A 13098-nucleotide genomic window follows, 5' to 3' on the forward strand; every position below is an offset into this window, starting at 1 on the left:
CTCTCTCAACTAGCACTTTATTTCTTGCCATTGGTGTGACTCTATTGGATATTATGATATTTGAATTTCTAGAAGAAAATTGCTCTGAAATGTAATGAAGTTGGATATTAAAATGTATTTATGCTTAAAATGTGAGCACAAATCATAGTTTACGTGTAACATGGCATTAGGCATAGTAAGACTACTAAGTTGTTGGTCTGAACATTCATAGTTTAGTTGGAAATGGTGCTATGTGCAGTCATTGGATTTTCCTCTTAAATCGGTTTGCTCCTACTTAATCCTATTGTAGAGATCATGAATACGAAACTGCAAATGGAACCATATTAAGTGGTGTCATGAAAGTCTAACATATTTTTCTGTGCTGCTATTAGTACGTTCACTCTGCTACATATGAGTGTCAACGTTGTCTGCTTGCTGTTATAATGCTATATCTATGCTTCCATGTGAGCTGTTAGAATTCAGAGTAACTGTAATTGAAAACTCAGTTGTTACCATGATTTGTTTTACGTTTGAGTTTAAACATTTTTTGTAATAAAAGCAGTTTATAAAAATTAATTCTGTTAGAAACTGTAACCTTTCAGTATTTTCATTCAACATCAGTGAAGTTGCCCTGCAAATATCATGGATCATAAGATTTGTTTTTGAAGATAATTTAAAAAAAATTATAACTGATTTGAGATTTTTGTTAATGCAAAGCGTATTTTTTATATTATTATTTTTCCATTTTTCTTTTGTAGGATTCCAAACTTCCTTTACCGATTCGAAATACACTTTTGGAACTTTTTGGGCAAATTGAACGAGAGTTTGAGAACCTCTACATTGAAAATTTGGAATGTGAGTTCATTGGCCTATATGTTTACATTTTTATTGAATGATATTCAGCCTTTTCATCACTTTCACCACTTACTCTTCCCCTTCACAAAACACTTAAACAAGTACAATAAATTTATGTTCAGAGATAAAATGGCTCCGTAGTCATAATCTTAAGTGCCTCTTTAGGTTCGAGTTAGGTTATGAAGGCTCTCACCAAGTCAGGTGCGGGTAGCTGTCCAGCAGTTGGAGTTGATGGCCCTGTTATGTCCTTAGCCCTCTAGTGATGTAGATGGTCGGGTGCTCTTCTCTTCATTCCAGCTAGGTTGTAGTGGTTGGGTATATTTGTGGGGTAAGCTGAGGGAGGGGTGGGGGGAGTAAATTGAGGCGATTGCTACTTTGATAGATAAAGAGGGTTGAGGGAGCAGAGAGTTACATGGGGAGTAGGAAGAAGATACTGTATGAGATGAGGAAGTCTGAATGAGGGGGAATCATTAGAAGCAGGTTTACCCGTAGCCCAGAGACCCATTGTTGCCCATCCTAAACCTGCTTCTAATGATTCCCTCTCATTCAGACTTCCTCATCTCATTCAGTTTTTTCTTCCTACTCCCCATGTAACCCTGCTGGAAGCATGCTGGAATGTAGAGAGTATATGAGCTGCTTCATTCTGCCTGAGGACATTGTTGGACAGGATGCCCTGTGGTTGGAAGTTGACTGGAAGTAAGCCTGTTCAGAAATAAAATGGTAATAGGAGACCAGACCCTCCCAGTGGGATATTTAACTTCTCAACACAAGTCATTGGCAAACTATGGAATCCAGCCTAGAGGAGTGATACAGCTTACTAAAATCATGGATTGTTATAGGTTTATAAGTTTCAACCTGGAATGGCAAAACTTCAGTCTACTGGACGATTCAGCTTCCCAAAAAGGAGTGTATGGAGGTGTGCTCACTGTAATGTCTGAGGTGCAACTCACTGGAAGGGAGAGCTTCCACTACAAGCTCTAGGTACTGGGCACAGCTTTTGGAGAATACATACACTGTAGGACCACCAAGATAGTGGAGGGTGAACCAGGATAGTGTGTTTAATAACCACTTGTTTGATGGCCAGAAGACTGGGAGCCAGAGTGGTGAGGTAGGGAATATAATGGACAGTGAGGCTTTCTTGAAACAGAAAAGAGGCTAGAAGCGTCTGGGGAGACTTGAATGGGCTTGCTGGAAGAAGAGGCGGGTGCGTTGTAAAGGTCTGTTCTGAGGACAGCTGTCGGATTGCAGTGCTGGCTGGGTGCCTGTGAGTACTGCTGGTGTCTTAGGATACTGCACAGTGAGGCCTGCTACAACAAGGTTCTGTGCGCATTCTGAAAGCTATGCCTAAGAGTGTAGAGCTACTGGTCTTTCTCCGGACTGAAGGAAGATGGTAATGCAGAGGGTTGTGTGTCCTGGGCTGGGCTGTAGTGACAGGAAAGAGGTGGTGTGGTCCCTATTGCACAGTATAGTTAGGCAGGAGGCTAGTTGAGATAGGAGCATTACTCTTGATTTTTCCAGATTGTGGTCTTTAGGTCTGCTACATGACCCTTGTTAAATTGGGTACCTGAACACCTACCTGGGAGATACTGATAAATGCTACTAAATGGTGCTAACTCTCTATATCTCACTTGTGCTGCAGAGGGAGAGCTCTGAGAAAAGAAGCAACCAGAGTGGCAAAGCACCAACACAGTTCAACTGAATGGGAAGAATTGAAAAGGAGGGCCGCACTACAAATGCCCATAAATGGGCAATTGCATTCATTAACTGGGTGTATACTTAGCTAAGGGTGATTAATGGCAACCAAAATCACCTTTGAGTAGAAGAAAGCTTCTGTATTTGCTGAGAGGGACAGCTCTGTGCATAATTCTATGACAATGAAGTGAGAGTCCGAGAATGTAGAGTTGGAGGCAAAAGCACTACTGATCATCATGCAGAAAAGTGTGCAGACAGTTAATGGCAACAATACCACGCTAATAACCTATAGGGATCAAATTAAAATGACGGGATAAGTCTCCTTAGTGCATTGATATGGCAGAATAACTTAAAGAATGACGCTAGCACACATCAGGAAAAAGTCAAAATGGAAAAGGTGCTGGGCAGCATATGTGTGAAGAATGAATATTTTAGAAGCTTAAACTCTCCTAAATAATAATATTATTGAGCGTCTAGCAGAGTCAACTAACCTTGGCAAAATGGAGGCCTTTGTGGACAAGCACGTTATCCGATACTTCTGTCACAAGCATTTGTCAACTGTTTATTGTTGAGTTCACCGCTACTTAGCCCTGCGCCCGCCATCCGCTTAGGCTAATAATAGCTCACCTGCTAAACTACCTTAAATACCATGTTTTCATTCTTTGGTTGGCAAGGGATTAAAGCAAAGCTGTCCTTTAAAGGACGGCACTGTCTAATTTTCAGACTTCACCCTTGTGTTGAGGGCCGCGTGATGCACTTTCACCAGTGTAAAAAGAAACTGCAGCAGATACAGATTAACTAGGACTTGCTGTACCGAGCCAGACTAAAGAATACCCCATGGAGTTGAAGCACCCCAGTATTGGGGTATCTTTTATAGATTCACAAGCCTGAATCATTCCCCGTTTCTGAGGCGGGAATCCCACGGTAAACATATATATATACAAAAGCAGTGCCTTAGTAAGAACTGTAATAGGCTAAAAAGAAAAGAGGCCCAGAAGGCCCAAAACTTAGTAGCTTATCTACCTCATTATATAAAAAAACCAGAAAATGGTTCTAACCAATCAGCTGCCAGCACCCTCTAGAACCTTCCCAGCAGAGGCAGTTCTCCTCAGATTTTCACCGCCCGTCGTGTGGAAGGAAGTCTCCCTGAGTGCCTACTCAGTTTTTCTTCATATTTCCTTCAAGATGTCAGACAAGAAAGCTCTTTTTAGAGCCTGCAGGACCTGTGATAAGAAGAGGGTCCATGTAGATGATCAGCACAAGGACTGCATCTACTGTCTACATCCTAACCATATTGTTAAGGATTGTAGAATATGTCGTACCTTCCCTGCCAAAACTATCAGATACAGGAAGGCATGGGTACTGTTATGGCTGAAATCCTCTTCGGCTGAGGAGGATGACAAGGCCTTAACATCTAGCAAGAGAGCTAGATCCCGTAACAGCTCTTCATCAGAGGGAAGGAAGCACCACAAATCCTCTCATAGAGCTTCTGACCAGGCAAGGAGATCTCCAACTTCTCCTTCTGGATTAGCCTTGTCTCTGTCTTCTGAGACCTCCAGGCCTTCGACTACCAGAACCGTGAGTAAAGCCCAGTTCAAGACACTATCTCTGGTGTCTTCTCATACGGTTTCTGTGACCTCTGCTGCTTCTATTTCTTCAACTACGGTCTCTACCATGGCTATTTCCTCACCTATTGTGTCTTCTAAAATATCTACATCAAAGAAATCTTCTGTGACCAAAGAATCGTCTTCTAAAATTCCTCATCTAAACCTCCGTCGACTTCATCGACGACCATTCCCTCATCAACGAAGACATCGTCGACGAAGAGCCCGTCGACGTCGAAGACCTTGTCGGCGAAGATCCCGTTGACGTCGGCACCACTGTCGACGACGACACCGTCAACGAAGAGCCCGTCGACGACGGCACCATCGACGAAGAGCCCGTCGACGAAGATTCCGTTGACGACAACACCGTCGACCACCCAGTCGTCTACGTCACCGTTGGTCAAGGTGACTCCGTCGACGACAAAGAGCCCTTTGATGACGAAAACTCCATCGACAAAGGGTTGGTCATCAGCAATTCCTCCAGTATCTCAGACGACGCCTATTTCCTACACGCACTTCCAGTTGAAAACATACCACAGATAAGACTATAGCAATATATCTCCATTATTGCCATCACATATTTTGGAGACGTATGTGGAAGATGAGGAGTCTGATGACGAAGATGATGAGGGTCCTTTTGGTATAGCTTACCATCCCTCAGAGTTACAAATAAAATGCCAAGAGGATGACGATGAAGAAGATTATCAAGAGCATTTTTACCAGGAGGATCTTATCACAGACTGCCCCAAAGGGCCCCACGTCCAGTAGAGACAAGTCATCTTCCTCCTGCTTTGATTCAAGACCTACAGGCCATGATGGCAGATTATCGGCAAAAGTTTCCTCCTGAGCCGACTATTCCTGTCGTTCCGCCCAAACAGGCGGTCATACCAGCACCACTACCACCGGCGGAAGTTCCTACTTCACCAAGGCAGCCTTCTGGAACAGCACCACAGGGGGGATCAAGATACTTCATCCTCTGACGAGGATGGAAGGGAGGAAGGTGAATTACCCAACAACAATGCTGATGGGGACCCCTGGAATAACTCCATCTTTCCTATGCCCTCACCTCCTGTTCCTCAGCCATCTGATTCTCCTCCTGAGGATATTGGCAGCTTTCACAACATCATGCAACGGGCTGCAACAAGATTCGAATTGCCAGTCACTATCGAGCAATCTGACTGTTTTTTGCATGATTTTAAGGAAGGTTACAGAAAAATAACGAGCGATTCCAATCATAGACTTCATTTGGAATGAAGGTCCTAAAGTAATGAAAACACCTGCCTCCATACCCGCGGTGCTTCCACGGATTGAGAAAAAATACCGAGCACCTCCAGACACTCCATCTTGCCTTTTAGGTCATCCACTTCCGGATTCAGTCATATCACAGGCTGCTCAGCAGAGATCAAAGAACCCAGCCACCCCAATTTCAACTCCGCCTGATAAGGAGGGTAGAAGATTGTTTCTTATAGGAAAGAAATTCAAAGCAGTAATTCCCTGGCAATTTTGGCACGATATGGTCAGATTTTTCAGTTTATAGAACTCATCCCTGAAGAGGACCGTCGGCAAGAGGCACGGAAGATTGTGCTGGAAGGTGAACGAGCTGCGTCCGAGATTATCGACTGCGTTCTTGACATTGCTAATACCAATTTTCGGCAGCTTGCTGCTGCTGCGGTAATTAGACGCCAGGGATGGCTTAAAGCAACATCATTTAGGCCAGAGGTACAAACTAAAATCCTGGATATGGCCTATGACGGCGACTCATTATTTGGGAAGCATATAGATGACGCCTTGTTGGCTATCAAGACTGACACAGACACTGCTAAATCACTGGGTACTCTCCAGTACTAAAGAGGATCGATCTTTCCGATGATCTAGAGGTTGTGGTTTTTCCTCTAGGGAAAATTATCACAATCAACAGAACAGGCAGTATCAATCGCAATGTAAACAGCCTTACTACCAATCATCATATAAACAACCTTCTTCGGGTAGTTTCTCTCGTCAGGGAGGACGAAGACGGTCGAACAATCAAGGTCGTGACTCCAACAGAAAACAATGAGTTCAGCCGGACGCCAGTCAAAATCTCCCCCCTCCCTGTGGGCGCAAAGATCTCAGCTTTCTTCTATCAATGGCAATAGATCACGTCAGATCAGTGGGTCCTCGACCTTGTACAAAAGGCTCCCACTTTGGAATTCTTAAAGAAGCCACCTATGACCCCGCCCAAGGGTCCCCCTCCCCCTCATCTTCACTTACTGTTCAAAGAAGCCTTAAACATGCTCCACAAGAATGCAATAGAGAAAGTTCCAGTTTTGCAAAAAGGGAAGGGGTTCTACTCTCGCTTCTTCCTTATAAAGACAAAATCTTGGGATTGGCGCCCGATTCTCGACCTTCGCAAACTCAACAAGTTTCTGAAAAAGCAGAGTTTTCTGATGGTGACGCTTGCTGAAGTGTTAAGCTGTCTCAACTAAGGGGACTTTATGGCTTCTCTGGACTTGGAAGACGCATACTTCCATATACCTATACATCCCAAACATCACAAATACCTAAGATTCACAGTGGCTGGCGTCCACTTTCAGTTCAAAGTGCTTCCGTTCGGACTGAAATCAGCACCAAGAATCTTCACGAAATGCCTAGCTCCAGTCTCTGCAACCCTGAGGTCTCAGGGAATACAAGTGTTTCCCTACCTCGACGACTGGTTGTTCAAGGGTCATTTGGAACAGATTACAAAAAAGGCTGTGTGGGAGATGCCTTCATCTTTTCTCAAGTTTGGGACTCACGCTCAACGTAAGCAAATCACAATTGCATCCCCTCCAATTGGTACCATTTCTGGGGGCAATGCTAGACACCATACAGGGCAAAGCATTCTTATCAGAAGATCGCCAGCTACGGCTACAAAAACTAGCCAAGTCAATCTCAAAAAGGTCAGTTTCTGTCCGAACATTCGCTTCTCTTCTGGGGATGTGCTCGTCTGCAATAAACCTGGTTCCGTTTGCAAGGCTCAGAATGAGACCTCTGCAAGAACTGCACCTGCAATGGCAACAAGCCGTGGGATTGTTCGACGACTTAATCAGGGTGACATCGCGCATGAATCATGCTCTCCTCTGGTGGTCGCTGAAAGCAAACTTATCTCCGGGCCTCACGTTCTTAACTACTCCCCCAGATTTTGTCCGAACAACGGATGCATCCATGGAGGGCTGGGAGGCCATCTTCAAGATTTACAGATTCAAGGACGATGGTCTCAACAGTACCAGCAAAAACACATCAACAGTCTGGTATTCGAGCCATATTTTTCTCTCTGCAAGCATTCCTTCCGAGGATTGCGGGCTCCTCAGTGCTGGTCCGCACCGACAATATGACCAGCATGTATTACATCAACAAACAGGGGGGAACAAGGTCACTCTCCCTATCGCAAGAATCTCAGGAGCTGTGGGACTGGGTTACAGAACACGGCATAACCCTAAGAGCAGAGCATGTCAAGGGGCTTCAAAACACTTTGGCCGACACACTCGGCAGATCTCTCTCAGGCTGTCACGAGTGGGAGCTGGAGCAGGAGCAGGTGGAAAATGTCTTTCAAGTTTGGGGCAAGCCAACTCTACATCTGTTGGCAACAAGAGAGAACAGCAAATGCCTTTACTATGCCAGCAGATTCCCTCAACGGGGATCAAGAGGGAATGCCCTCTCCATGCGATAGTCAGGGATTTATGCATACGCTTTTCCCCCAATACCATTGATACCGGAAGTGCTTCAGAAGATGAAGAGAACATTGCAGTCTCATCCTGATTGCTCCTCGCTGGCCGAGTAAGTATTGGTTCCAAGTTACTCCTATTATCACAGGAATACCCTGTTCCTCTACTTCCAACACTCACAATGTTGACAAGGGAAAGAGGTCAGATACTACACCCAGTTCCACAGTCGCTTCACTTGCACGCCTGGCTCCTGACTTCCTAGAATTTAAGGATCTTAAAATATCTCAGGACTCTCGGGGAAATTCTATCTAAATCCCATGCCCAGAGCACAGTCCAGACTTGATTTTGTCATTGGTGCGAGGAGAATGATGATCATCCAATCCAGGCTCCACCGGAGGATATCCTTCCCTATTTGCTATCTCTGGCCAAAACGGGACTTGTGTTCTCCTCTATCAAAGTTCACCTCGCTGCAATTTCCAGATTCCGAAAGAGCTCTAACAATCCATCACTTTGTTCTTAGTCACTTATCAAACAATTTTTAAAAGGACTTTTTTGAGTCTTTCCTCCGATTCGGCCTCCACCTCAGTAGTGGAAACTGAACACAGTTTTATCTCAACTAATGCAGAGACCATTTGAGCCAATTAACAAGGCTGAGCTCAAATTTTTGACCTGGAAAAGTGGCAATTTTGTTATCTCTTACTTCAGCCCGAAGGGTTGGTGAAATTCAGGCCTTCACTATTTCGGAACCCTTTTTGCATTTCACTGAAGATTACGTCACGTTGCGAACAAATCCCAAATTAATTCCTAGAGTACCGTCTCAATTCCATCTAAATAAGCCTGTAAAGTTGAAAACCTTCTTCCCGGACCCAGTTACGCCAGCGGAAAGGGTTTTACACTCTCTTGACGTAAAACGTTGCCTAAAATTTTACCTACAGAAGTCTAAGGATATTAGGCTATCCAATCAATTATTAGTTGCCTATGGTCAAGCCACATTGGGACAAGCTGTAAAGAAAGCAACTGTTGCCAGATGGATTGCTTCTGTTATTCAATTTTGCCATGATAAAGCCAACAAACCTTTGCAAAGAAAGGTCAAAGCGCATTCCACCAGGACTATGGCGGCTTCTACAGCATTATTTGCTCACGTTACATTGGAGAACATCTGTCGTGCTGCGACATGGAAGAATGTCCACACGTTCACAAAGCACTACTGCCTACATTCTGCGCCGCAGGACGATGCAGCAGTGGGACAAGCTGTTCTTCAACACCCTCTTCATTAAGGTTAGAATTATAATGTCTCTGATATTGCATTTATTTTTGTACAAATATGAACATGTTCTTTATGATTTTTACGGTTGTTAATTGATGGATATTACTGCACAGTATGTTAATGTACTATGAGTACTTCATTTTAAAATGTTTTTCTATATTCTGGTAATTTCTAACCTTCCCGGATGTGTTGGGGGTATATACACTCTGTCTCCCACCATCCGCAAACAACATTATTGGGCTTACTGCTTGCTATTCTGATTCAGGCATGTGAATCTATGAAAGATACCACAATACTGGATAAGAAAACAAGTTACTTACCTGTAACTACAGTTATCCAGTAGTGGTATCTTTCATAGATTCACATGCACCCACCCTCCTCCCCGGCGGGACAGTTCTCTATTTGGGATACCTACTTCCCACTTGTGCTTGGAAAATCTGAGAACTGCCTCTGCTGGGAAGGTTCTAGAGGGTGCTGGCAGCTGATTGTTTAGAACCATTTTTTGGTTCTTTTCAAATAATGAGGTAGATAGGCTACTAAGTTTTGGGCCTTCTGGGCCTCTTTTCTTTTTAGCCTACTTCAGTTCTTACTAAGGCACTGCTTTTGTATGTATATATTTGTACGTGGGACTCCCGTCTCGGCGACAGGAAACGATTCAGGCATGTGAATCTATGAAAGATATCAATACTGGATAACTGTAGTTACAGGTAAGTAACTTGTTTTCTTAATGACTGGCATGCTGCCATGAAGTTCTCAAGATGCAAGTAACTAAAGAGGAATATCCCCTGCGTGATGGAGCATCCCCTGCTCACTCCTCTAATCTGACTGCCAGTGAACGAGACCTGCTGCTAGGAGCATAATAGCTCAGCGTAAAAGTGGCTGCCAACAGAACAGCTACCTGAAGTGCAGTTCGTCAAGTGTATCTGAAAGAGACTTCTAGCTTCAGATTCCTTACCTTTGAATTTCTCCAGGCATCAGACTGGATCCGGAAGATTTTTTGTCAACAGTACCCCTGCACGCCGGTTCTGTAGGCTCTATCGTTCGTGCCGGAAGTGAGGTTCAAGTCCCATATATAGGCCGCGCCTTTGCACCCTAACGTACGTTCTTTTCGTGCCAGCCAGTGCTGATCTGAGAGAAGAGCTACCCCTCTGCCAGTTTTTGACAATTTTTGTGACGTTTTGTCTACTTTTGTGGAGGTTTTTCCTCCTGTTGTGTCGAGGATGTCTTAGAGGAAAACAGGTTACAAACCCTGTGGCGCCTGCCATTGTGCCCTGTTGGGAGAGACCTGCACCTCTTTTGTTTGTAGTGTCTTGAGCACAACCACGACTCAAAGTCGTGCTCCAATTGCTGGGCCATTGTGCCGAAGGCTTTAAGGGAGCGGTCCCTGAAGCTGCTAGTAACCCAGCATGCTTCTCTGCGGACATCACGGTCCTGGTCAAGAGGAAGGTCCTGGGACTGTTCCAGGAGTCGGAAGTCCCCTTCATTCCGTTCAAAATCCTCAGGTCATTCATGTAAGAGACACAAAAAACACTTCGACTTCTCCTAGTCAGTAGGCCAACTCAGTGAAGCAACAGCAGAGTTCAAGGCCTGGTTGTTCGTAACCTGTGTAGGAAAGTAGGATCTTTCTGGTCTAATTACCCTCACTTTTTGCCTGGTGTCAGTGTGTTTTGACTGTAGTACACTGGGCTTCTGCTAATCAGGACCCCAGTGCCTGTGCTCTCTCCTCAATTCATTGGTAAGTACTTTATGCACACTGTATACTGGTGTACCCCTGAAAGTCCCTAGTATATAGTACTAAGGTACCTAGGGCATTGGTAAACCAAGTGTCTCCCATGGGTTGCAGCATATATTGTGCCACGCATGGAAGCCCATGCAAACTGTCTGCAGGTCTGCCATTGCAATCTGCATGAACTGATGCATGCACTTTCACTTCACATACAATGTTTTCCTTATATCGCAGTCACTGCACTTAAAACCTATAAGTCACCCCTAAGGTAGGCCTTACAGCCCACAGGCAGGGTGCATTGTTATAAGTGTGAGGGTACCCCTGCAGGAGCAGAGACACCTCTACAAACCCCAGAGTTAATTCTCTGGCTTTTAAGTGCTGGGAAGCCATTTTAAGGTATGTAGTGGAGAATGGCAAAGTCGAGATGTCCAGCTACATAATGGCTTCACAGAACCTGGTCATGTTTGGTATCAAACATGCTGAAATCATGCCACTACATCGATTCTGGTTCTAGTTGCATGATCCCATGTAGTGTAGTTCCTATATTCCCAATAGGCTCTGCGCATTGGAATAATATAAACAGCAGTGTAGACGTAGGACTGAGGTCTACTAGGTCTCTACTGACTATGTTAGACTTAATTCGTTTTGCTAGCTAGCTCATAGGTCACTAGAAACTTTCTTGAATAAACAAGGAGGAGTTTAACTTCCCTGGATAGACAAGAAGGGATTAGCTTCTGACAACCATATAACATGACAACTTTGCTCCCTCAGAATAAGAGTGTATCTCTAGAGTCGTGTGAAAACAATAGACAGCTATTTTACTCAGTCAATCGTGCATACTTAGTTTCACCAGAGTACAGAGAAATAGAGAGACGGGCGTTTTCAATAAAAGGTGGTATTTATTGAGCAGTCTTCTTTCTCATGCAAGAGAAATGAATTGCCACAATTGCAATACTTAACATGAAGTAAAGCGCGTACAGTAAAAGTAGTATTATGAAATAATACTGTAAAAGCATGGATATGGTTTCCTAGCCATATGATACTTTAAAATGGATAAAATATATACATACATAAAAACATTGACTAACGTACTCCACTGGTGCTTCTAGTCTACGCCTACCCCGGTGTACCTGACCGAAGCCTAATACGTGGGAAGGAGTAAGTAAGTAGCAGTTTAAGTTAAGTTGGTTTTTGCCAAGGAATCTGAATCAAGAATTCTCTTAAGGGTTTAGTCAGCTCTGTACCTTGGTAATAGAATGTAGGAGGTCTGGTATCTCTCTCTCAGGACTCGATATCCCGGCTACCCGCAAGGGCGGCTGGAAACACCCTGGATTTTCTCGGCTGGAGAAAAAGACAGTGTCTTTCTCAGTGCGTCAAAAGGGAGGGGCGGCGTCCGTGGGCTCTTGCATCAGCTGGGCTCTCGGGCAAGTAGATAGCCGCTCTGCTCCAAACCACTGTGTGTTTGCTTAACCCCTTCGACGCTCATGACGAGCTGGGCTCGTCATGGCGTAGCCTCCTCGCACGCTCATGACGAGCCCAGCTCGTCACGTAAAGTGCGGTTTCGCAAAACCCAGCGTACGGGCGGAATTCCGCCCGCACGCATGCGGTTAAGGCAACGTTGGTATATTTATACCTGAAAGGTGCCGGGTTTTACGTAAGGTTGGACATAAGACGTCAATAAAAGATGTCACTAAGAACTGGCCGTTCTTTCAGTGGTCGCAGGAATTCTAAAACAAATCAAAACCAAAGCATGGGGAATTCCCATGGTTGCTGGAGGTTTGGTTTGTTTAAAGAACGAGTTGTACTTTCTAGGAGTCTAGGGGAGTAGCCTTGCCGTATTTGGACTGCATGGGTTATTACTAAATATGGATATGATTCTTATGCCTTTATAAGGATATTATTTATTATAGCCATATAAGGGCATTAATCGGGAATATCGAATTAGGGTCCTAGATAGAAACACAACACCCACTCCACGAAATAATGTCCATCATTACTAAAACTAAGCAATATTAAACATATAACGATACATGTGTGTTTTCCAACCCACCCCAAAATACATAAATCGCATTTGAAATGGTATATGGTAAATACAAGAAAATGAGTATTGGTACTGTACGCTTATTAAGCATTGTCATCATTCAGTTAAATGCGTATATATATCGGCTGAATGAATTGCGAAAATTACACATGAAATGGCTCTAAATACAGAAAAGAAGGTCGAGACCATTCCATCACATATTTATACAAATGCTGTACATGTGCTAGAGGCTGAGGTAAAATATTGTCTCT

The 13098-nt window shown here is 44.1% G+C and overlaps 1 protein-coding gene across 4 annotated transcripts in view; it reads left to right on the plus strand.

Moving 5' to 3' along the window:
• WDR37 (WD repeat domain 37) overlaps positions 1-13098 on the plus strand; it is a 537887-nt gene that overhangs the window by 116705 nt on the left and 408084 nt on the right. For all 4 annotated transcript variants that reach the window (XM_078663303.1, XM_078663304.1, XM_078663302.1 and 1 more), the window contains one exon: positions 738-834. In XM_078663303.1, coding sequence (XP_078519429.1) covers positions 738-834 — 97 coding nt within the window. The remainder of the gene's footprint in view (positions 1-737; positions 835-13098) is intronic.

The sequence above is a fragment of the Lissotriton helveticus genome, chromosome 10, assembly GCF_964261635.1.
Source record: "Lissotriton helveticus chromosome 10, aLisHel1.1, whole genome shotgun sequence".
Taxonomy (NCBI): domain Eukaryota; kingdom Metazoa; phylum Chordata; class Amphibia; order Caudata; family Salamandridae; genus Lissotriton; species Lissotriton helveticus.